The sequence below is a fragment of the Anas acuta genome, chromosome 18 (genome assembly GCF_963932015.1).
Source record: "Anas acuta chromosome 18, bAnaAcu1.1, whole genome shotgun sequence".
Taxonomy (NCBI): domain Eukaryota; kingdom Metazoa; phylum Chordata; class Aves; order Anseriformes; family Anatidae; genus Anas; species Anas acuta.
Window position 1 is genome coordinate 5,230,861 of NC_088996.1, and position 22,761 is coordinate 5,253,621.

Genomic DNA, 22,761 nt, shown 5'->3' on the forward strand with positions numbered 1-22,761 from the left:
CAATTGCTGACTGCAAAATCCTTTAAATGTGCAAATAGAAGAACCTCCTATGTTAGCTTTCATTGCACTCAGCCCTTTTGAGGCTTTGGATAAAAGGACATTTAGGAGTTTGTGCTTCAAAGTTAAATCGTAAAGGGGGGAGAGAATAGAAAAGCTTGTGCCTTAAATGAAGAATCATTCATTCTGTCATAATGAAGGGAAACAGCTATTTGCTAAGGTCACTCAATGAAATTAGCTTCAATTAAGCAACTTTACTGAAGGCAAAGGTGACTGCTTATTGTCAGAGCCACTCATCTTGCAATGCCCGACCTGCGGACTTTGTTATGATTAATAATCTTCATGTAAAGAAAACAAAAACAATTACACAGATAATAGCTTCTTTAAAAGAGCCTCGCCACCATACATCACTATTTGTTTCGTGCTTGCAGAAGTATAACTGGTACAGAGCTCCTGTGCTGAATGGTTCTGCTAAGGAAATAAAACGAGCAGTCCTTCAGTTGAACCAGTGAACTGCTGTGACCTTACGTTTTCCAGACTAAATGTCTAATTGCTGATTTTTTTTATTAAATGTGTTTTACGAGCAGACGTGCTGGTTGGCCCTGTGATTTGGGGATGAGGAGTCGGTGCGATGGGTGCAATGCCAGCCTGGAGGCAGCTGTCAGACACCCTGCAGGCGTCTGTGCAGAGGTGGGAGTGGGATGTGCCATCTGCTGGTGGCTTTGCTGCTGGTGTCACATCTCCCAGCAGCTGAGGATGCCCCGGGCTGCGTGTTATGCTCACTTCTGTGACAGCATGGTGCTAAAAGGGGGAGGAACTGGGAGGAATCACAAGCTGCCAGGGCACCTCTCTCCTCTTTGGACAGCGTGAGTGATGGAGGAGTGCAGGTGGAGGACAGCTGTGAAGGCTCAGCATTTCCCCTTACTGCTAATTTATCTGTGACACTAATCTGAAATTTGCAGACTACATTTTTAAATGATCTTTCTTCCCAGTATGCGATCACTGTGAAATACTTGTACGGAATATAAATGACCACTGTTCTGATGTATTCCTGCGCTCAGACAACACACGCAGCAGCTGGTGCTTGCAGTTCGGGGTATTCTCCGTGCACACCGTGATGAAGGTGGCTGCTCCTCCTCCCTGCTCTTCCTCCCCTGGGCGCTGGGACTCCTCCTCTGCCTCTGGAGCTGCAGGCACTGGCGTGAGACCGATGCTCTCCCTTGGCGTGTTGGGCTGTGCAGTGGGCAGGCACTAGGAACTCACCAGTACTAGGGCCACTTGTGCTGTAATTGGGATTTCTGGAGGAAAATATGGCATGAGTGAAACTCTTTTTTTCCGAACAGGAATGTTCCTGTGCTCCCATTCGCGTCCTGCCCCTACCTCAATGCGGAGTGAAGTAGAGCAGCAATCACAGGCAGAGCTCAATGACAGTTATGACTAATTATAATAATCATACCTTGTAAGAGCCTAATTCTGCAACTTCTCAGCTGTGTCAGGAATACACGCAGCGCTGCCCTTTCCCAGCAGAGGCCCGTGCGTGGTGCCCCTGCGGGTGTTCGGTGCTCAGCGTGGAGCGGCGCTGGGTACGCTCCCTGCTAGCGCTGCTGGGGTTTGATGCACGCACCAGAAGTGGCTGGAGGCGGAGGAAAGGGCACTGTGCAGGCTGAGTTTCATTTCATGCAGAAAGCAATTGGATTTTAAAAGTTTGCTGGGCGATAAGAAGGCTTGTGTTCAGCGGTAAAAAAAATAAAGCACCGCTGCCAGGGATGGGGAAGGGAGGAGGACACAAAGTGTGCAAGGAGCTGGGACCCTGTGCTATATCCCAAGCAGCTGGAAGTGGAGTTTGACAGTCAATATTTTAACGAGAGGCTGTATTTATTGAGAATGATGGTGTTCGGGGGTCATTGACGAGCTCTCACATGAATTTGTTTTGTCTCTGGTGGAGTTACAGACTTGGTGTCAATAATACTCAGTGTGACTGCTCCGTGCTTCCTGCTCCAAAGCACTGCTCTGAAATACTTGATTCGCTTTTCCTCTGCGAATAAACTGTCCTAAAAAGTTCACGCAGGATAAATATTGCAGAGCAGGATAATTTTGGAGCGCAGTGAAGTTGTGCCCAGGGCTCTGGGCATCCTCAGCGGTGGAGCTGACGTTAGCAGTCTTTGCTTGCAGGTCCTCAGCCCCTGCTCCCGTCCTGGGAGCCTGTACCCATTAACAGCTCTCCCCTCTTTGGGATGTAAAATACTTCCCCTGGTACCCTGGAAGCTGCCCTCTTGGGTCCCCTGCTCCCACTGCCAGCAAAGGGCTTCCAGGTAAATCCAGCCCAGCTCTTGCCAGGCAGCCTCCCTCATAACATGAGGTTAGAAGATTCTCAAAATGCACCTTGTAAAAAATAAAAATATATTAAAAAAAAAAAAAAAAAAGAGAGAAAATGCTGGGAGCCAACGTATTTTTTTTCCCCATTTTTCTTCCCTGTAGCAATTTCTTCTTCAGGGCTCGGGTGGGCAGTGGGAGGTGTGGGGTGTGTGTGATGCTGGTCGGCTGCTGCACACACAGCACACAAAGCCCTCCTAGGTCCAATTGTCGTAATTAATGACCACAGAAGCAGCAGAAGAGCTCTCAGACTTTGTGCTGGGGGATTTAAGCCTGTTTCTGAGTGCTGGAAGATGGGAAAAGGCTCGACGGAGCGCAGGCTGTCCCCTGTGTTTGCAGAGGCTGTCGTGCATCCTCCTGGGGCAGCCAGAAGGCAATGCTCTGAGGATGCTCGGCGCAGAGCTGGGCTCCCTGGGATGAGCACAGTGGTGGTGAGAGTTTCATCAGCACCTGGGTGTGCAGGTAACTCCTTGCTCCAATCCCGGGTCGGCAGGGGATGCTCTGCCACCGGGAAGGACTGGGTTTTGGAGCAAATCCTCCTGGCTGTGGGGGAAGAGAAGTTTGGGGAGCGTGAGGAGGGCACAGGAAGGGGTGAGGAGGTGCCGTGGTGTTGGGGGAAGCCCCAGGAGCAGCTGGCTGCTGATTTGGATGTGCGTTGGGGTGGGGTTGGTCCTGGAAACATCCCCTGCCCTCTGTGGGGCGGCAGCTTCATCCTGCGGGCTCTGGAGGGTGGCAAGAGCCTGGAGCATTGTCCTCTGAGGGTACTGCAGGGCACGTCAAGCACATCAGAGACCTGGCTGGGGTGTGTGTGTGTGTGAGTTCTCCACCACCTTTGCCCTCCCGGAGTGAGGGCACGGGCTGCCAGACCCTGAGCCACGAAGCTGCAGGTCCCTGTTGGGCTTCGGATGCAGGAATCCAAGTCCTGCCCAAAATCCAGCAGGTGCTGGGAGCCCCCAGGTGGGCAGGGAGCCTCTTCCAGCTGCCAAAGAAGTCCCGAACGTGGCAGCATCTCCCCTCCCCGAGGCACCCTCACTGCCCAAACCGAGCAGCCCAGCACTGCTGGTGAGTTCAGAGCTCTGCTGGGGCCGTGCGGCTGCTGACCCACGTTTGGCTCCCCCCTCATCTACCGGGGAGACGATTCCAGCCTCTGTAATTAATGAGTCTCTCCCGCCAGGGTCACGGGTGAAGCATCAGCAGAGGAAATTGGCCAGGCTAAGTGGTGGCTGCGCTCGGATCCCGGCTCTAAAGGCAGCAGGCAGCCAGCTGAGATGAATTGCGGCTGGGCTGCGGGAGTCATTTATCATTCTCGGGGCTGGAGGCAGACACAGGAACAGCCTCTGGTGCCATCCTTCCTCTGCACAGGGCCTGGGTTGTTGCAAATACCCCGGGCACTGATGGAGAGAGCAGAGCAGCTTGTAGATCCGCGTCCCAGAAGGTCGCTCGTGCTTTGTGGCACTTTGCTCGGTGGCACTGGGGACCAGGCAACGCCTCTCCCCAGCCTCCCTCAGGGAAACAGAGCAACAAGATCAGGTGAATCCTCAGAGAGCAAGCGGGCTGCTGGAAGGCAGCAAACCGAGGGGTTTGTCAGGCTGAGCAGATCGCCCTGGCTGCAGGTTTGGGGATGCTGCGGGCACTCCGGTGTGGCTGGCGCGGTGACAGCTGCTGTTGCACAGGAAAGCCAATTTCTGCAGCTCGTAGCCAAGCGTGAGATTAAATATGCGGCAGCTGTCGGTTGCTTTTAGAGCTGCTGCTTCTCGTGCTGTGAGCTGCTGAGAGGGCCCCTTCCTCTGGAGGACGCTGGTGGCCGTGGCTGCTGGTGTGGGGTCTGCGAGGGGGTTTGGGATTGTCCCCCCGCAGTGCCAGCGAGTCCTGCTCCTGGAGCAGAGGGTGCGTGGCACAAAAGAGACACAGCTTCGAGCTCCATGCCCCCAATCCTTGCTCCTTGGCTGGTCTTGGGCAAGTGGCTTAAAGCCTGTCCCAGCTTTCCCCCCGCACCATGGGAGCATTGAGACCATGAGTCCGCTTCTGGAGAGCGTGGGGGCTGCCTGGTGGGCTGAGCTCGAGGAAGAACACCTGAAAATTAACGACTTGGCTTCAGCAGCTCTCTCCAGGCTGGTTTTTGTGCAAGGGGCTAGCAGCGTAACCCCTATAAAGGGCTGTGTGCGTGTCCCCAGCTCCTGGAAGGGGGCTTGGGGCGAGCTGGGCTCTGGGGGCTGATTGCAAAAGCAGCCGGGAGAAGTTGAGGCCGGGAGCGGCTGTGCCATGGAGTTACCCCAGTTTTTTTCTGCCCTGGATGCCTGGCTGGGGAGATGGATGCACGTTGGGTTTTGTGGGATGGCCGGGCAGGGGGGGCTGCAGCAGCTCCCCCCTGCACCTGTGAAGCTCCAGCAGCACACGGAGAGGGGAAGAGCCGGTCTGCTCGAGTCCCCTGAGGAGGAGAGATGCTGAGTGTAGTCAAGCAGGGGCTGGATTTATGTCTGTGCGTGCGTGAGGGGGGGGAGCGCGTTTTGCCGGAGCAGCTTTTCCTGGCGTTGCGCTTTATCTTGTTAATAAATCTCTCGTAACACCTCCCCGCAGCGCCCCGCCAGAAATCGGCTAACCGGGGGAAAGTCAAGATCAAAGCTAAGCCTCCTAAGCCGCTATCAGCAAATGCAATCAGACTCGCCATCTGCTATCAAAGTGCCCTGCGAGCCGACAGCTCGGAGCCAGCCGCCAGCCGCCTGCCTGCGCAGATGTCGGCCGCCGCCGCGCCTCTGCCACCTCTCCTCTCGGGCTGGTGTCACCTTAAATTAGCAGGCTCGTGTCTGTGGTCCGTGCCTCCGCCTGGAAAAAGCCAGGTAGAGCTGCTGGGCTGAAAAAAATAAGTGCCAGGTGGTTTATGGAGCCGTGTTCTGTTAAGTGCCGTGTGTTCGATGCGCGGAAATAAGAGCTGGCTTGGCCAGAATTGCTTTTGCAAGTGCCTGCGGGAGGAGGGGACGTGCTGGTTGCTGTTGGTTGTGAGGTGCCTGGATTCCTTTTTCCCTCCCCGTGTGCTGGATCTGGGAGCTGGGACTGGCGGGCAGGGCTGGGGGCTGCAGCGTTGCCTTTGGCACCAGCCCCTCTCCTGCCCTCCTGGGCCATCGCAGGGCGCCTGGGCTGGGCAGGGACCTGGGAGGCTCCAAACCCACTGCGGGACCACCCCAAACTGTGTCTGGGGGGCTTCTGAACACCTCCTGACAACCCACGGCCAACCTCGTGGCCATCCTGCCCGGGGGCTGAGTGGGGCTCTGCCTCCGCTGGTGGCTCCTGGTGGCTGTGGTGGAGCAGAGCCAGGGCATCACGAAGCATCAGCCCCGCAGGCACCTTCCAGAAGTCCCCCGTTCCCAAGAGAGGCTGAAACCCTGAAGTTTGTTCCAAGCACATCACCCTTTTCCCTTTAGTAGCCACGGGCTAGGGCCTGGGGACCCGCTGGTCAGTCCCACTCCTCTTCCTTCTTCATTCCTTTCATCCGAACCATTCGTTATTCAGAATAAAAACCTATCCCAGGCAGTTTGGGGATTCGACTTGCTGCACAAAATGAGCAAAAAGAGAAAAGAAGAAAAAAGCACCGCAGTTGGTAAAGAATGGTTTAATTTAGTAACTCATTTTCTATCAAGTAATTATTTCTTTAAAAACCTGGGATTTGCTAAAAGTATCGTGATTACTTTTTTCCCCATTATGTCTACAGAATGAAGCGCTCATTTAATTAGTAAACATTTGGCATGCCTTTAAATAGGTTTTTAATTACATTAAAAGGACACTGTCAAGGTGTCTTTCATCATTTTTAATAGACCTATGTTTTTTTTTTCCCCTCTCGCAGTTGGATGCAACTCTTTGGGCTTGATTGGCTGCTCCAGACAAAAAAAAAAATGAAGCTGTTTCCCTATAAAAGATTTTAAAAAAAGGCTTCTTTTGTATGTTTGGAGCTGAGGAGTGCTCTCCCTGCCCTCAGCTGCCGTGTGCTGTGCTCCTTTAGTCCTCTGCAGCCTGGTTTGCTGCATCGGGGCCAGGGAACAGGAGGGATGGGTCCTGGTTTCCACCCCTTCTGTATTTTCCTGCCTCCCTGGGGCTACGAGAGCCCTGCTCAGGTGGAGCTGACTTCTCAGCCCCATGCGAAGCTCTAGGGGTCAGGACAGGAGGATGCTCGGGCTGCATGGATCCTTTAATGCATGGCCAGCATCCCTACGGGCTTTAATTGGCAGCAATTCCTGATCAACCCCGTGCTGTATTTAGGTTTTCCCTGCCTCCTGCAAAACCCCAAAGAGCACACACCTGCCACTGGGGCTTGGTGGCCTCTTGCAGAGGTGGCATTTCCAATTTTCCAACCTTTTGGTGGAGCTGTGAGGAGGTGGCAGCTGGCTGGGGGGCTGCAGGTGAGCATCGTGCCCTCCCCCATGATGCCACCCCCGGCTTGTCACCCCCAAGACCCTTGGTGGCAGCTCCCAGCCATGCAGGAGGGTCTCCCTGTGCCCAAACACAGCTCCCCCCTGTAAATCACGCTGTGTCCTTGCCGACCCCTCCGTGCCGAAGCAGATGCTGGTACTCCAGCCTCACAGCTCTCAGCTGCCGCAGACAGCAGCTCTCCCCATAAATCACCCGTGCTGCGTTATAACAGCTCACGCTGCGAGCTCCCGGAGGGATTTGGGCTCTGGGCAAGTCCCCGCGTTCATGCTCGCCTTGGGGCAGGCACCAGCTCCTTCCCCGAGCTCCGTACCCCATTGCCCCGTGCTGCAGGGGCCAAGCTGGATGAAATTCCCCCTGCTGGGGGTGCTGCTGGCTCCCTGCCCGCAGCGGGGGGCTCGGCACGCCGGCGTCCTTGTGAGTGATAAATGAGGCTCCGAGCACAGCAGAACCCGCTCGTCTCCATAGCCCTGCCTGGCAGGAGCTCAGGTGGCTGGCCTCCTCGTTTGGGCTGTGTCTGTAATTAAAAGGTGAGGGCTCACGGAAGGCACAGGCAGCCTGGCTTGGGTGAAACTTCCCTGGCGCGCCTCCAGAGGGAAAGAAATGAAACCAAGAAAAGGTGGCCAGGGTGGGGTGACCCTGCCAGGATGTAGGGGACAGGGACGCTGGAGCCACGGGGAGCAAAATACCCAGCAGATATTTCCTTTAGCACCCTCTCCGCTGGGTAACAGCAGGCTTCCCTGGGCTGTGTCCTCCTCCAGCACGGTCTGCACACCTCAAATTTTCCCTTATTCCCTTTTTTTTCATTGTTGGGGAGCCCCTGGGAGGAAGGTCCCAGCCACCAGGGAGCTGCAGGTGCCTGGGGACACGGCCGCCCCCGGTGCTGCGGGGAGCTGAGGACCCCGAGGTGCAACCTGCCCCCTGATCCCCCCTCCATGCCCTGCCACAAGATCTTTTGGGAACGCAGCAAATGGTTGCGGATAACCAGGATGGTGGCTTTGTGAGCCTTCCCTGAAATATGGATGCATAACAACATCTGCATAAATTATTCAGGATAATCAGCGCGGGTGATGTTCCCCAGCAATCTCACGCGGCACCAGCGGCTCTCCTGCAGCAGGAGGGGAAGCCCTGGGGAGGTCGGGGTCTCCCAGCTCCTCCCGTTGTTATCTTATCGGGCTGCAAACCCTGCTCCCTCCTGCCTCGCTGCTCTTTCCCCGAGCTCCCGGCGCTATTAACACCTCTAATTAAAGCTGCTAAGCGATGTGCTGCTGAGTGCAGCTGATGAAGGCAACGAGCCACCAGCCCGAGCGGGTCACAGCCCTGTGGGGAGCTGCGAGGGCAGGAGCTGGAGGTGGGGAATGGGGACATCCCGGGGCATGGGTATGGGATCGGGCACGGGAACAACCCCGCTGAGTCCTTCTGGCATCGCCTCGGAGCTGCTCGTGCCCCTGCAAAGCCACCCATGGGTGATATCAGGTCCTGATGCTGAGGCACCATCCAAATATCTGGGGATGGGCTTCTCCATCTCCTCGCCTTGCTTTGGGATCCCACTGCAGCCGGCGAGGTGGCACAGCTGGGCTTGGAGAGGGCGAGGAGCCACGAAGGGGCTGCAGACACCAGGACGGGGACAGGATGGAGCCCAGCACCCCCCCGGTGTCTCCTGCACCCTGGGGACCAGGCAGAGGGTGCCGAGCTCCAGGAGAAGCCCTTCCCTTCCCCCTCGCAGTCAGGTTTTATTAATTCCTCGCGCGGTGACGTCTCTATTAATAATGGTGCGAGGAGCTGGCTGCCAGGCTGGGTAATGAGATTCTCTACCTGCTGTTCCTGCGCTGCCACGATTGTGTTTGGAGGACAAAATTCTATGTGGATTAATTAAAATGGAAACAAAAGCAACAAAAAAAAAAAAAAAAGAGAGAGAGAGTTTGTTTGAATTATTTACCAGCTTCCAGGAGACAAAGGCGTAACTGCGGAGGTTTGGGGGGTGCTCCCCCCGAGCGAGCAGCGAAGGCTGGTGGTTTGCTCGTGTTGGAGGAGATTTATCAATCCTTGCCAATGCCACGCACGGCTCTGATGTCTCCTCAGTTTGCTGGTTCTGATTTGCTCCTCTCAGTTTGGGGAAATTGGAGAAGAAAGGGCCTGGCAAGGGCGCTGGTGTGGGCAGACGTGGGAGCGCAGCGCTGCCGGCCGCGCTCCTCCCCATGAGAAGAGAAGAAGAAAAACCTTCTTGTCTGGTGGCCAACTCGTCTGCAGGAAAAGAGTGATGGAGAGAAAGAAAAATGAAAGAAAACAGCCTCCAAAATTCCACTTAATAATGCACGTAATCAATATTTGCTTGTCTCCCTATTCAAGTCATGAATTGTGCTGGGGGGATGCAAGCAGAGCTGCCCGGTGAGGCGAATCCTTGAAGCCAGGGAGGATGTAGGACACCGTGATTGCTTCTACATTTGATGCTTCAACCTGTTCACACGGCCAAGTTTTGACCCAGTGGCCTCGATCCTGTGCAATGGAGCTGATTCAAAAGGAGGAACAAGGCATGAGGACCTCCAGCATCCCGCAGAGACGCTGCCGTGCCAGGTGTCTGTCCCAAAACCAAGCTGCACACCAAAGCAGGGCGAACAAAGCTCCCAGTAAAGGTTTTATTGTCCACCAGGGGCAAAACCAGGGCAGCGGGCTGAAGGGGAGGCTGCAGCCTCACGGGCCTGATGTCTTTTCTGCTGTTGTGCTTTTATGGTGTTTATTTGGGAAGAGAGCAACGAGGTGGATCATTATGTGCTTATATTAGCAGCAGTAAAGCAAAGTCGCTTTTAGTTCCTAATCCCACCGTTGTCTGACACGTCTCTGTATCTCCCAGTCCTCTATTCGTCTGTGCTTTTTCCCTGGGTCTCTACTAATACAAATTGCTTTGTTGTTAAACTCAATTTCACTCTTGACTGGATTGAAATATGCTTATTTCCCTTCTAAAATAATAATAATAAAAACCTAAAATGATTTCCACTCATCGCATGTGAAAAGCGACCATTTTTCTTCATCTCGCCCATCAGGTTTAAATGTCTGAGGGTTTCAGGGCTTTATTTTTTCAATGGCCTAATTGCATGATCTCAGCCTGTAGCTGGGGGCTTTGCATTTGGTGCTCTATGAATTTGAACATGTCAGGACAACATAAAACTCCCTGGGTGATTTTTGAAGTCTTTTGGCAGGGGCAGGGCTGCAAAATGCGACTTCTCCCCATGTCTGGGAGGTGCCTCCCGACACAGCAGCCTCGAGCACGGCAGGTACCCGATGAAATCCCCTCGAGCATCACCCTGGGCTGGCTGGAAAAGCCTCTGGGCTGCTGCCCCCAGCTCTGTGTGCCCAAATAATCCAGAGCATCACCAGCTCCTGGGGCTGGATGGGGCTGGGAGGCTGTGGGATGTGCTGCCAGGGTCTCCCAGGTGCTTTGCATTAGGAAAAAGGTTTGATAATGAAAAAACAAGCTGTGCCTGATGTCCTTTTGTGCCTCCCTCTGCCCTGAGCTGGTGCCCTCAGTTTGCTTGGTGCTGTCCTGATGCTGCGCACAGCCAGGAGGTTTTGGGGTGCTGGGGTGCAATGGGTCTGGGTGGTCTCCAGGGCATGGGAGGGCTCTGGGATTGCCTGGTGTTAATTGTGGGGTAACGGCTGTGGAGGTTTGGGGGTACTGGGAGGGGGTGGGAGGAAAACCCAGCAGGAGCGAGGGGCTGGCTGCAATGAGGGTGCCCTGGGGTCTCCTCTGCTGCATCTGGGAGAGGCAAGTGAAGCCCCTGCGTGGGGTCTGACCCTGGTGGGGTTGTTAGGAGAGGGAAAATAAAGGGAGCAGGGTGGGTGTATGAGATGGGACGTGTGGGGCTCAGCCACTGGCAGAGGCGGTGACCGCACACCGTGTCCCTGGGGAGGTGAGCAGGCTGCGGATGCCTCCGGGTGCTGGAGGGCTGGGAAGGATTTTGGCTCCCCTGCGCCTCGGCTCTTTGCAGGATGTGGTGCTCACAGCCCAGGGCTGGGTTTTGGTGAGCAGGAGGTAGTTGTGGCAGGCTATAAGCTCTTCTTTCCTCCCAGCTCTTGGCATCCTCTCCCATTCTCAGGCTCCGACACCTCTCCAAACCCTGCGTTTGGTGCTGCCAGGCAAGCGAGCTCCTTTGGCTGAGCCCTGGGGGACAAACCAGCCCTGCTGGGGGGCACCAGTTGGCCTTGGGCAGCCCCTATCAGGGGAGGCAGAGCTTGCAGCAGGAGCTAACCAGCCTGCGAGGCTCCTCCAGCCTATTTTTCTTCTGGTCTCCCCTGTGCGACGTCCTCTCAATGCTAATTCAGTGCCTGAGCAATGGAGCATCCTCTGGGACCATGCTGGGCTGTAGGATGCTGCTCTGCTGCGTGTGCCAGCAGCGTGGAGGAGGAGGCAAAAAGCTGAAGTGGCAGCCCCGAGGAATCTGCTTGGCCAAAGGATGGATCCAGGACCTGCTTTGGAGGCATCTGGACCCAACCCAGCAGGGGCTGCCTGCCCCCCAGCCTGGCTTTGGCTCTCCAGGGGCTTAGCCTCAACCAACCTCATCCAAAGGGGGATTTCGGGCTCAGTCCCATTTTCATTTCTTCTTCCCTGCCTGGCTCTGGGCTGCTGGGAGCTGCCCACGGCTGCGAGGACCGGGAGCATCTCTGCTGGTGTCGGGCGAAGGGGAGCTGCAGTCCTGCTGACGCCCCGCGGTGGCACAAGGGCACCTCCGTGCTCTGCCGCGTCTCATTCCCTCTCTTTAATTTTTAATTACTGCTTTTGTTTCCACTGGGCACTTCCCTCCACAGCAGGGCAGCCAGGAAATGTTTTGGATTGATAAAGCTGGTTCAGGCTTTCCTTTTACCTCTTGCTTTTTTTTTTTTTTCTCCTTGGTTAAGCAAGGGTCGTTGCTGTTTTTAATTAACACCATAAGACAAACGCACTAATTCCCTTCTCTAAAAAGAAGGGAAACTCAGCTGCTTTTTCCCTCAAAATACACAATTCTGTTGGGACCCGCGGAGCCCTCCTTACCTTCCTATCATTCTCCCAAGCTGGAACTGAGTCAGCAGCTGAAGGCAGCAGAGGATTTGTGGTGCTGATGGGCTGGCGAGGGCAGGAGCTCCCTGAGCTCCCCGCGCAGGGCTGTGCTGGGAGCAGAGGGTGCTGTGCTCCCACTGCACATCTCCAGCAGGTTCTGGAGCCCCTGGGCTGTGTGATCAGCAGCGTGGGGATGTCCCCATCGGCCACGGTCCCTGCCTGACCCTTGTTCTCCACCAGCAGCCTTGGGGGACCTGGTGTGGGGACACCGGGCTCCCCAGAAAACAAATGTCCTACAGCCTTGCTGTTTTGCAGCTCTGGGGGAGCAGGGTGGCCAAAAGCTCCTGAGGCCACCAGAAAATTGCAGCCTCTGCATCCCCTGGGGGCACTCAGGCAGGTCCGTGCTTGGGGTCTGTGGTTGGACCCCCCCAGTACAGAATCCCCAGGGGCGTTGGGTGCTGCTGCTCTCCCAGGGTGTGCTCTGCCTGTTAAAATCTTGTGGTTAAATTTTGGTCTGCTCTTAAAGTGCTGCGCTTGCCAGGGCCAAAACTGGCGTGTTCCCCTGTTCCTGGCCCCACCGCTGACATTATTCTTCACCAGATCTTTGGGGCAAAGGTGTCCTGAGCGGTCACAGGTACCAAGTGCCCCTGTTTTTAAGCTGTGGCTCCAGCCAGAGCTTAGCTCAATGCCCTGAGTGCTGACAAAGCAAACCTGGGGCGCTTTTTTTGCTGAGAATGGGCCAAAATCCTCAGTGCTTTTGGTGGTGCAGGGAGGTGCATCACAGCTCTATGTTGCCTGGCGCAGCCGGAGCACGTCGCGGCGCTGGCAGGCAGCTCGGAGCAGCACGAGGGGCTCGCTGGTGCAGGAGATCAGCACCAGGCTGGGAGCCTTTCCGCCTTGTTGCTACAGAGATGGACAGAGGCGTGAATGCTGTAATTGAGGCTGAGCCAGCGCCGGAGCCGAGTGGCTGCGTACCAATAAAGAGGTCCTTGTACGCAGCAGCGTGGCTCGAGGGGGACGGAGAAGTTGCTGTGACTAAGTGATCTTATTGCCCAAAGCATTTGGGCATCGCAGCTCCGGCAATCAAATTATATTTCCTATCTCAAGGGTAAAATTGTGTGCAGGGAGAACTTGAGACAAGTAGCTTGTCGGAGCACATTACAGCTCGCTGGCTTGCTGTGGTTCTCCTCTGCTCTGATCATTATTTTTCCACGAAGGCCGAGCAGCTGGAAGGCTCCAAGGAGGAACGTGGGCAGGGTCGGAGCCCCAGGCATGGGAGAGGGGCCCTGGGCTGGAGCAGAGCAGTCTCTGGAGGGTTTGGGGTGCTTTTGTAACCCCAGGGCACTGCACCCTGAACCCAATATAACCACTGGCACTGCCCAAGGACGCGTTACCCTCAGCTGAGCAGTGGTGGTGGTCACCCTGTGCTGGGCTGTTGTGCTTTAAGCACCATCTGTAGTGGTTTACAGCCCCCCCCCCCTTTGCACTTATAGCCCCTTTTCTCTAGCTGTGGTGATCTAAGCCACTGTTTCACCCAGCACTGTCTGGCTCAGGGAGTCTTGGGACTCAGTAACTGGGTGCTTGGGATGAGCTGGAAATTCCTGAGTCTTTTGCTGGGCATGTGCAGGAGATGGAGCTGCGGCTCTGGCTGGAGTTACGAGCAGGACCACAAAGGTTCCTGTCCACACCCCTTAACAGAGATGCTCCCAGCCCGTCTCTGGCTGAGCAGGGGCTCAAGCTGGTGTAAAATGGGTTTATTTGGTACCACCTGTCTGCTGAGCAGGCTCCCTGCGTTCCCTGCGCTGCCCAATTCACAACAAATGCGCACACATTGCGCGTGTAACTTCATCACCTGGGGGGCATTGCTTTCCAGCCTCTGTAGGAGATAATTCACTACCTTTTTTTTTCCATCCTTGGGTTTTAGATTTATTGCGTTAAACAGCCAGCGGGCTGGTGGTTAATTAAGCTTTTCTTTCCAGCAGCAGCACAGGGAAGGGACCGGCTGCTGCGGCGCTGCTCCTCGGGGATGGGAGCCCCGCGGGGCTGGTGAGCGCCACGTCTCCATCACGGGGGGCAAATCCTGCACCCAGCAGCACCGAGGGCTCTGCCTGGGCCGTGGCCCACCACATCCATCTCTCGGAGCACCAGTGGCTCCCTGCTGTCCCCTGCACCCTCCTGGGCTGTGTGTATGGGAAATGTCTTGCCTCCTCCCCGGGTGATTCCCCCAGCAGGGTCCGTGGAGCTGGGAGCAGGCGAAGGCTTGAGGTCTGTGCCAAGGAGACCTGGACGTGTCCTTTTGAGTCAGGGTTTCCCTCTAATCGCAGTGTTTATGGGGTTTTGCACATCGTTAATAGGGCTGTTACCACATCACTAATGCCTCAGCGATCCCATGCAGGGTAATGGCCAGTTGCCACTTAACGTGCTGGCTGGAGCCAGGACAAAGCTTGTTAAACTGGGATTGCCAAAAACGGATTTCTGCGTTTTATTCTGCTGCGTATTTTTGGCTGGCTGGCGCTGCAGGAGGCACCTGGAGGGAGCCAAGGTGTCGGAGCTGCCTTCTGCCTGCTGGAGAAAGTTCCCCTTGTGGGGCAGAGGGGACTGAACCAGCCTGGGGCAGCCCCACATCAAGGTGTTTGGGGCCACCATCTCCTCCCTGGTCCCTGCCTGCCCTTTGCCTGCTGCTTGGCACAGCCCAGAGTCATCCTTAGGAGAGGTGGGGGGCTCCTGTCCTGCAGCAAAACTCAGTTCAGTAACTCTCCCACCCCCCTGCTTTGCACCTTTTGGGCAGGATGCCCGAATTTCCTCCCAGCTCCTCGGGAAGGCCGTTTCCATGAGGTGCCCCCAGGAACGGCTTTGAGGAGGGGTGTCCCGCTGGGATGTTGGGCTGCCTGCTTTGGAGAGCAGGGAGAGCTGTCCCAGGGGGTTCAATTCGGCTTGGACAGGGCTGATCTGCTGCTTCTTGCAAATCCACAGCATGTCCTTATGTCCACCTGCCTCAGCCCAGCACCATCCTGCTCAGAGCAGGCGCGGCAGTGCCCATTTCACTATAAAAAGGGTGGATGAGCACAAAATCCCTTTTGCGCTCAGGAAACCCTGAGAGAGGATTTTTTTTTTTTCTTACTTCTCCTCAGCAAAAAGTGCTGTTTCATGGGAAATTTCTAGCTGCCTTTTGTCTGCGAGCTCGCCTGTGTCTGGGGCTGTTGCAGCACGCGCTACCTGGAGCATCGCTGGCTTAGGTCACTGCTTTTAGGGAAAAGGAAGCAGGGGGATCCCTGCTGGGGGCTGGACATGGGGCACCCACGGGGTCTGTGAGCCTTGGGCTGCTTTAAGCATTGGGGTGCTCTTTGTGCTCGTCACCTTTGTCACCTCCCTGGTGCACGAGCTGGGGGAGGATGGGAGGACCTCTGCTGAGCTCAGCAGCTGCTTCTCCTGCCTCAGCTCCTACGGCCACCAAGGTCACGTCTCTGCCCCCCTGCCTGGCCCTGTGCCTGGGCATTCCTTATGGCAGCACCCAGGGGTGCCCGGGGAAGCTGCACCGTGGGATGTAGCAGTGAGCAAAGAGGTCAATGGGGAAGCAAAACCACAGCCAGAGCCCAATTCCAGACCCAAGGATTCCCACATTCCCCCAAGGCAAGGGGGAACCGTGCTCACAGCCCCGCACTGAGCACAGGGCACCCAGCTCCTGGGGGTGCTGCCGGCCTCCTGGGCTCTCCCCCCCCCGCAGGGGGTGGCTGCAGGGACCAGGGACAGCCACGCTCCCCCTGAGCTCAGCCTGCCCCAGGGATAAGCGTGCTCCTCCTGAACCAGCCACACGGAGTAAAGCACTGTGAGAAACCACCTGCAGCTGCTGGAGTGGCATTTTTATTTGTGACTGCAACACCAGGCAGCCTGAAGCAGGAGCAGAAGTGTATTATAACCTTATATCCCCTTATTATAACCTTAAATATAACCTTAGGTTCCCTATTATTCCCTATTAACCTCCTAACCTTATATTCCCAGTTATTACACTTAATTCCTCCCGTTTCCTCATTAGCCCACCCAGCACTACAGGTTCACAACCTACTGGATGCTTATTACTGTACCCTATACGTACAATTTTATTTGACCAGCCGTTAATTTCTCCTTTTTCTTTGGGGAAAAAGGACTAGAGGGCTGGTGATTTTTTGTTTTTACACATTTCGCGCTGCTCGTCTCCTTTTTTTCTTAGCTATCCTCTTTGTTTTGGGACAGTGGGACCTTCCACTGGGGACCTCCTGCTGTCCCCTTACCTGCTTAACGTACCCCACGCCGCTATACCTGAACAATCACTTTGGAATATGCAAGATTAGTGGAATTTTCCACTGCAAAACCACATTTTCGCTGCACGAACCACCTCCCCAAACCCCCATCATAACACAAAATCATATCTCACCGCAAAACCACCCCCCAACGCAACACCCCAACTTCATCCCTCCCCGCTTTTCCAGCCTCTCCCGTCCATCCCCAAAACCCCGTGACTCCAAAAAAAAAAAAAAAATTAAAAAAAGGACTAAAAAAACCCTCTAAATCTCTCCAATTACTCCGGCGCCGGGGCCGCTAGATGGCACACGGTGGCCGAGCATCCCCGGCGCAGGCTGCGCGGAGCGGGGCGGAGCGGAGCGGTGCGGAGCTGCCCGCGGGGCTGCGCGGAGCGGAGCGGGGCGGCCCCGCCGGGGGCGCGCCGGGCGGCTGGGGGGGCACCGCTGGCCCCGCTCCGCGCCCCGCTCCGCACCCGCTCCGCGCCCCGCTCCGCACCATGCGGCCCCGCTGAGGACCCCCCCCCCCCAAGTCTCCCCAGCTCGCTGCTGAGGTTCCCCTTTGGGGGATTGGGGTGGGGGGGGGGGGGCGAGGGTCGCCCCCTCCCCGCCGCCCCCCCGCCTTTGAAGGATGATCACAGTCAACGCGGATGGCAAGATAATGGTCAGAAGATGTCTCGTCACCTTGAGACCCTTTAGGTAAAGTTGGTTGTCTTGGCTCTGGGATGGAAAGCATTTTTATTATTTTAATTTTTATTTTCTTTGTTTTACCATTATTATCATTATTTTATTTTTATTTGCGCCTGGGGTTTGTGGTTCGCTTCTTCTTATTATTTAAATTTTATTTTTATTTGTGCATGGTGTTTGCGCCTCGCTTCGTCTTCTTATTTTAATTTCATTTTTATTTCTGCATGGGGCTTACCGGGGGCATCGGTGCCACCTGGAAATACCAGGCGTCCAGGCAAGTTTGCCCGCAGGTCAGTGCCGTGCTGGTCCTGCAGCGCTCGCTGCCCGCTGGCTCCCCGTTCACTCCTCACGCCGGTACCTTTTGGGGGATTCATTTCAGGGCTGTTTGTGGCTGCCTTTTTTTTAATACCTCCATCGGAGGTGTCAGTACTCACGGGAGAATTGGTTTCTCTGGCTTGGATCCGCCGCTGCTGATGGGGATTTTGAAACCCACACCTGAACTGGCAGCGGGGCTGGGGCTGATATCGTATCCGTGCCTGAAACCCAGCACGTCCGTGCCCACCCCTGGCTTTTTTTTTCCCCCCTTGGTTGAACTCTCCTCATCCTTGCCTCCATGCACTGGCTTTCCCCCTCTTCTCCTTGCTCTCCAGCACCCTCATTTCGCCAGGGATGCTTTTTGGTCGCTCCCAGACCTGCGCCACATGGGAGGCACCGGTAATTGCTTGGATTTGTTTTATGTTTTCTAAGGGGAGCAAAAAAAAAAAAACTCACGAGGGGAAAGCGAAGCGTGGCATGGGGTGAGCTGAGGCTGGCAGTGCTCCCCCCTGTATGGGGGAGCCTGGGACCACCGGAGGGGTCTGACCACTGCCTTTCTGCTGCGCCCAGGCTGCTGCTCGCAGACGGTCGGGAGGATGGGGCTGTGCTTGTGCCGCTCGCTTGTGCTCGTGTTTTGGAGATGTCCAGCTCCACCTGGCTCTGTGCTGCTTGCCTGGAGGGATTCTTGCTGCCGGATCCTGTGGCAGCGCCCTGGGGCTCAGGGACTTGGCCAAGGTCACAAGGGAAAGTGGTGGCGGAGCAGAGGTGTGAGGGTCCCTGCGGCTCAGGGCGTGGGGTGCACCGGCGGCTCGGTAGGATGAAAAGGGGCAAAGCTCTGGGGCTGTGAGCGTGCAGCAGTGGGAGGGCAACAGCCATGAGAGGTGGGAAGGATGCTTGCACCCCAGGGGTGTGCTCAGCACAGCTTTGACAGCGGCTGCTTGCTTCCTCGAGTGGGTTTGAAGTCCCCAGGTGGAAGGGACTGGGTTGAGCATCCCTCCCCCTGTGCCCTGAGCATCACTCCTGGGGCAGGGGAAGCTCGTCCTCAGCAGTGACCTGGGATCAGGGATTGAGTCTCAGGGTGGTCACAGGGACCTGTGAGAGATGAGGATGTGGGTGGGTGGGTGTGAGGGTGAGAATGCTCCAGGCTGGGGTTTTTCTGGTGTCCCACACAGTCCTGCCTGCATGCCCTGAGCTGGCTTCTGCTCTCAAACCAGTGCAGACCAGTAAGGACACCACTGCGACCAGCAGGGTTTCGCTGTGAACCAGTCAGGTTTTCTTCTATAAGAGGAGAAAGTCCTGAGACCCTCTCCCAGCTGTCCCAGTGCCCAGCTCAGCACCCCGTGTGTTGGTGCCCTGCTGATTTGAACCCCACTGTGCCATGGCCCCGTGGGGCTGTCACCTTGCTCCCACCCTGGGCGAGTGTTGGCTGTGCCCTGGTCCAGCTGTAACCCGGTGCAAATCAGCTCTGCTCCCCTAAAATCAGCACCCCCAGCCGATGTGAACTGGGGACAATGTGCAGGAGCCAGGGAAGGTGCTGCTGTGGGGGCATTGGGGACGGGTCCCATAAATCAGATCCTTGTTTCTGTCTGGGCAAAGCTGCGCTGCTCAGCAGAAACCCGTGGTGTGATCCCCTGCCTGGTGTAGGCTCCTGGCAGCGGTGCCATCAGCAAACAGCGAGCAGGGAACCTGACCCTTTGCACCAAAACATTTCATTAATCACGCTCCAGACATGCTTAGCAAAGCAACGCGAAGCCCTGAGCCGTGAAAGCGCCTGCGGCAAGTGGAAAAGGGAGAGAGAGAGCAAGCCAGCGTGTGAACGGGTTGTGGAAGTGCCCGAGGATGGCTCTGACTTCAGCCTCAGCAGCGAAAGGAGGGCGGTTTGTGAGTGCTGGGGTCAGGCTGGGATTTACCACGGGGCTGGGAGCGCCCCGGTGCAGCTCGCCTGGCGCTGGGTTTTGCGGAGCATGGGGTGTTTGGGACAGTTTGCCTGCTGGGTACCGAGGGCAGGCTTTTAGTGCGTCTACAACGCTGGTCAGAAGGAGAATTTGCTCCGCGGCCCCTCGTGGGGGAATATTTCCCCTGCGATATTTCTGTAAGAGACAGAGCAGTTGGCGTTAGTCCGGCTGCTGCTCTTGGAAATTGTGCTTCAGCCTTTGGGCTCCGGAGACTCAGGCGTTGAAAACCTGTCTGATACGAGATGCCAGCCCTCAGCATCCCACTCGGGTGATATTCCCAATTTTGTCCCAGCAAGGCAGCGCAGCACCGCGTGCAGCTGGCCCCAGTGGCACAGCCCCATCCTGCTGGGTGCTGCTGCCCCCCTCGTGGTGCTCGGTCCCTCCGGGTGCATCCAGCTCTTACCTGCAGGGCTAAAACCTACGGTGTATGGGCAACGTTTCTGATTTGCACTGACGAGCCAGGGAATTTGGCTTCCTCCTGGTTTGGGCACGGAGCCACAGCCCTGATTTGTGAACATCGCAGCGCGAGGTGGATGTGTGGAGGGATTTGGCACCAGAGCCGTGGCCCCGTCGGAGCGCCGTGGTGGTGGATTACAGGTGGCAGGCAGAGCCAGCGAGCAGGGGGGATGTCATTTGGGTCCCACAGAGCTCCCAGCTCAGTTGCTGGAAGAGCTGAGTTCTGGTAGATTTACCTACTTCGTGCCGTTCATTTTCCGGACAAGGAAAATTTCTGCTCGATTAAGGCTGGGCCAAATGTCTTTATTCCCCAGGAGCAGGTCAGCATGAGGTGAACAAGACGGGGTCCTCTGCTGCGAGCCGCCCCTGGCAGCTCCCTGCTGCCATCGGGCTGGGTCTGCTTCTCCTCCCAAGCACCTTAATTTGGGTTAGGCTCTGATCCTCATTTTTATTTAAAAAAGAAGAAAAAAAAAAAGCTTCCTGTGTCTCCGCCACTCTCTGTAATCCAGTCCAAATCAAAAAGATTTTGTCTGCTAATGAGATGCCTGAGCACAGCTCACCTCCCAGCCTTTCCCTCTTCCCTCCCTTTCTTCCCGGAGTTGAACCACCGCTCCTTGCCAGGTTATAATTATGAAGATTAAAAATGCGTAAACAAGCTCTTGCATAACGATGAAGATACTGTCAATAGGAGGGGTGAGAATAAAGAGCGGGAGCAGCTCCGGTTCCTTCAGCAGCCCTCCCTCGGGTGATGCATCCCTTGGGAAGGGGCAGCAGGCAGCGGGTGGGCTCCGCAGCACCTTGTGCCCCCAGGGGACCCTCGGTCACGGGCTGAGCTTTGACCTCCTCCTTCTGCTTGTGCCTCCTCCACGAGGCTCTTGTCCTCTGCCCCAGGGGTGAATTCTGCCACCCCTGCATTGCCTCTCCCCGACCCAGTGTGGCTGGGTACAGGGCAGGGTGATGGGGACAGGCAGTGTGGTGTGCCCACAGTCCCCAAATCGCCACCTCCCCAAGCAGATCATGCGAAGCCCCGATGCTTCGCAGCATCAGGGATGCTCTGCGGCCTCTGCAGTCACCTCCCTGCCCGAGCTGAGCCGAAAGCTCCCTGGGAACCCTTCCACAAGGTCTGCTTTGGGAGGGGGCTGAGCTCTCCGGGGTCATCCCTGCGTGCTCACAAGCATCGGCCACCAACGAGCCTTTAGGGATGCGGGTCTGGATGTGATGCTTTTTATAGCTTGGCTAAACTGCTTTCCATCCCCTGGGGCAGGCTCATTCACAAATAAAAGGGCCTTGGTCTGCTTCTTTCCTGGAGTGTCTGCATGGGATTTTAGGCTGTTTTACTCAGGCGTTTGAACATCCCCTCCCTTGGTGAAGTCAGCTGTCCCTGTGCCTGGCCGTGGGTATCCAAAGAGATCCGTGAGCCTTCCCGGTGGCATTCAGCAGGGCTGTGCCCCAGCCTGGGCCATGGAGCAGGGCCAGAGATGCCACACACCCCACGGGCAGCAGCTTCTCCTCCAGGGCCACCAAATGAATGCTAACGAGGCAGGGCGTTGCTTTTTCTCTTGATGAGCAGGGGGTGAGAAAGGGCTGGGGAGCTGCAGAGCCGGTGCCCGGGTGACCCTGATCTGCTGCGGGACCCAGCTGGGGATGGGTTGGGGAGGATAAATGTGAGTGGGGGGGCAGGTGGCTGCTTTTTGGCAGGGGCTCCTTGGAGCAGAGGGCTTCCAGCAGAGGAAATGCTTCGCTTGTGAGCTGGCTGGGTCTGGGGTGTGTAACTCTGGGGTGAGAGGAGTGTCGGAGCCAGCGCGATGCTGGTGGTGTCCCCAAAGGCTCTTCTTCTAGGGTGCAGCCCTGGGGGCTCCTCTGTAGGTTCCCTGGGAATCCCAGTCCTTCTCCAGCCTCCTAGTGCTGTGCTTTAGCTCTCCGAAGCATCTCCTGTAGCGAAGATGTGTTGAAGGCAGGCGCTGTGTTTTACCAGCAGCGGGTAATAGCAGTGCTGATGTGCCGGAGGCTAGGTTTATGGCTGGCTCCTAATCCCTGCCTTTTAACTACAAAATAACGGTTAGATGGAGGGCTGCAGAGTTCCTTTCTGAGCTTTTCTTTGGGAAAGTGTGATTTTGGTGTTAGGTAGCTGTGCTGTATTTCCACGTGTGAGTCCTGCACCCCGTGGTTAATGCTGTGAGCTGGGGAGCGCGCTGCTGCTGCCCGGTGTCCGTGGCTCGCTTCCCTGGGGCTCAGCGAGGCAGAAATGCCAACGAGCACCTGTACGGGGCTGTTCATCACCCGTGGGGTGCAGCTATTTAAAGACAAACCCTGTGCTCCATCAGGATGTTTGGCTGCTGGCTCTTCTCCTTGGAACTGGCGGTGGAAGGCGGCCAGGCGCTTGCTGGGCTCGGCTGTTTGGGCACGCTGTGATCCCGCCAGCGGTGGCCAAGTCCGTGTCTGAAAGCCTGAGAGGGCTTCCTGGCCTCTGGAAAGCACCCTTCAGCACGAGCTAGTGAAGAACCCTTTTATCTCTCAGAGGAGAGGCTGTAACGTTCACAAATCTACGCTGAGGGTCCCTCATGGACAGGATTTTCCGAAAATCCTTTCTGGGAGAATCCTCCCAAGGTGCAGGGTGATGCGGAGTGGGCTCTGCGCTCTTCCCCTCGCTGTCCCCAAGCGCAGCGTGCTGTCCTTGTGTGCTTGCCCTCCAGGGAGGCTTTGTGTGATGCTCCTATGGTGTGTGCTCACCCTGCTGCTTGTGCAGAGCCCTGCCCTCAGGCTTTTCACCCCTAAATTGGAGAGCAGCACCCCAGAGAGCTCTGGCATAGAGAGGAGCATCCCGGAGAGCTCTCATCCTGCCCACAGAGGGACCAGGGGATTTGGGGGATGATTTCCCAGTCAGCACAGGTCCCTTCCTGGCCCCTGGAACAGGGCTGCCTGTGCGTGTGAAGCAGACACAAGGGGAAACACCGGTGGTCTAGCTACGGGGGGGAACAAAAGGGTCCTGTGTGTTTTTTTTTTAGCTCCTGTGGAAGGAAGGGAAGGCACAAGGTCTGTCTTTTCTCTGGGCCCCCTCTGAAGGAGAATGGCTATTGTCTGAGCGGTTCCTGCAGCCCGCTCTGCCCGAGCTTTCCCACCCCAGGCACGGGCCCTCGGCTCCCTCTCTAGGCCTGTCCATCTGAGCAGGTCGCAGTGATTTTGGAGGGTGGATTTGGGCTAAACCCACTGGTTTGCTGCCGGGCTTCAGGCAGGAGCATCCTGGGGCTCTCAT

General features: G+C 56.3%; 1 protein-coding gene across 4 annotated transcripts in view; it reads left to right on the top strand.

Annotated features, from left to right (window-relative positions):
* Positions 1-16,472: 16,472 nt before the first annotated feature.
* The window catches only part of MGAT5B (alpha-1,6-mannosylglycoprotein 6-beta-N-acetylglucosaminyltransferase B), a 56,273-nt gene continuing 49,984 nt past the window's right edge, over positions 16,473-22,761 (top strand). The window contains exon 1 of one of the 4 annotated variants that reach the window (XM_068655101.1): positions 16,473-16,794. In XM_068655101.1, the coding sequence (XP_068511202.1) occupies positions 16,727-16,794 (68 nt within the window). In that variant the 5' untranslated portion in view covers positions 16,473-16,726. Of the gene's footprint in view, positions 16,795-21,202; positions 21,320-22,761 lie in introns of those variants that run through there. The other 3 variants (XM_068655099.1, XM_068655102.1, XM_068655103.1) reach the window with 3 other exon arrangements.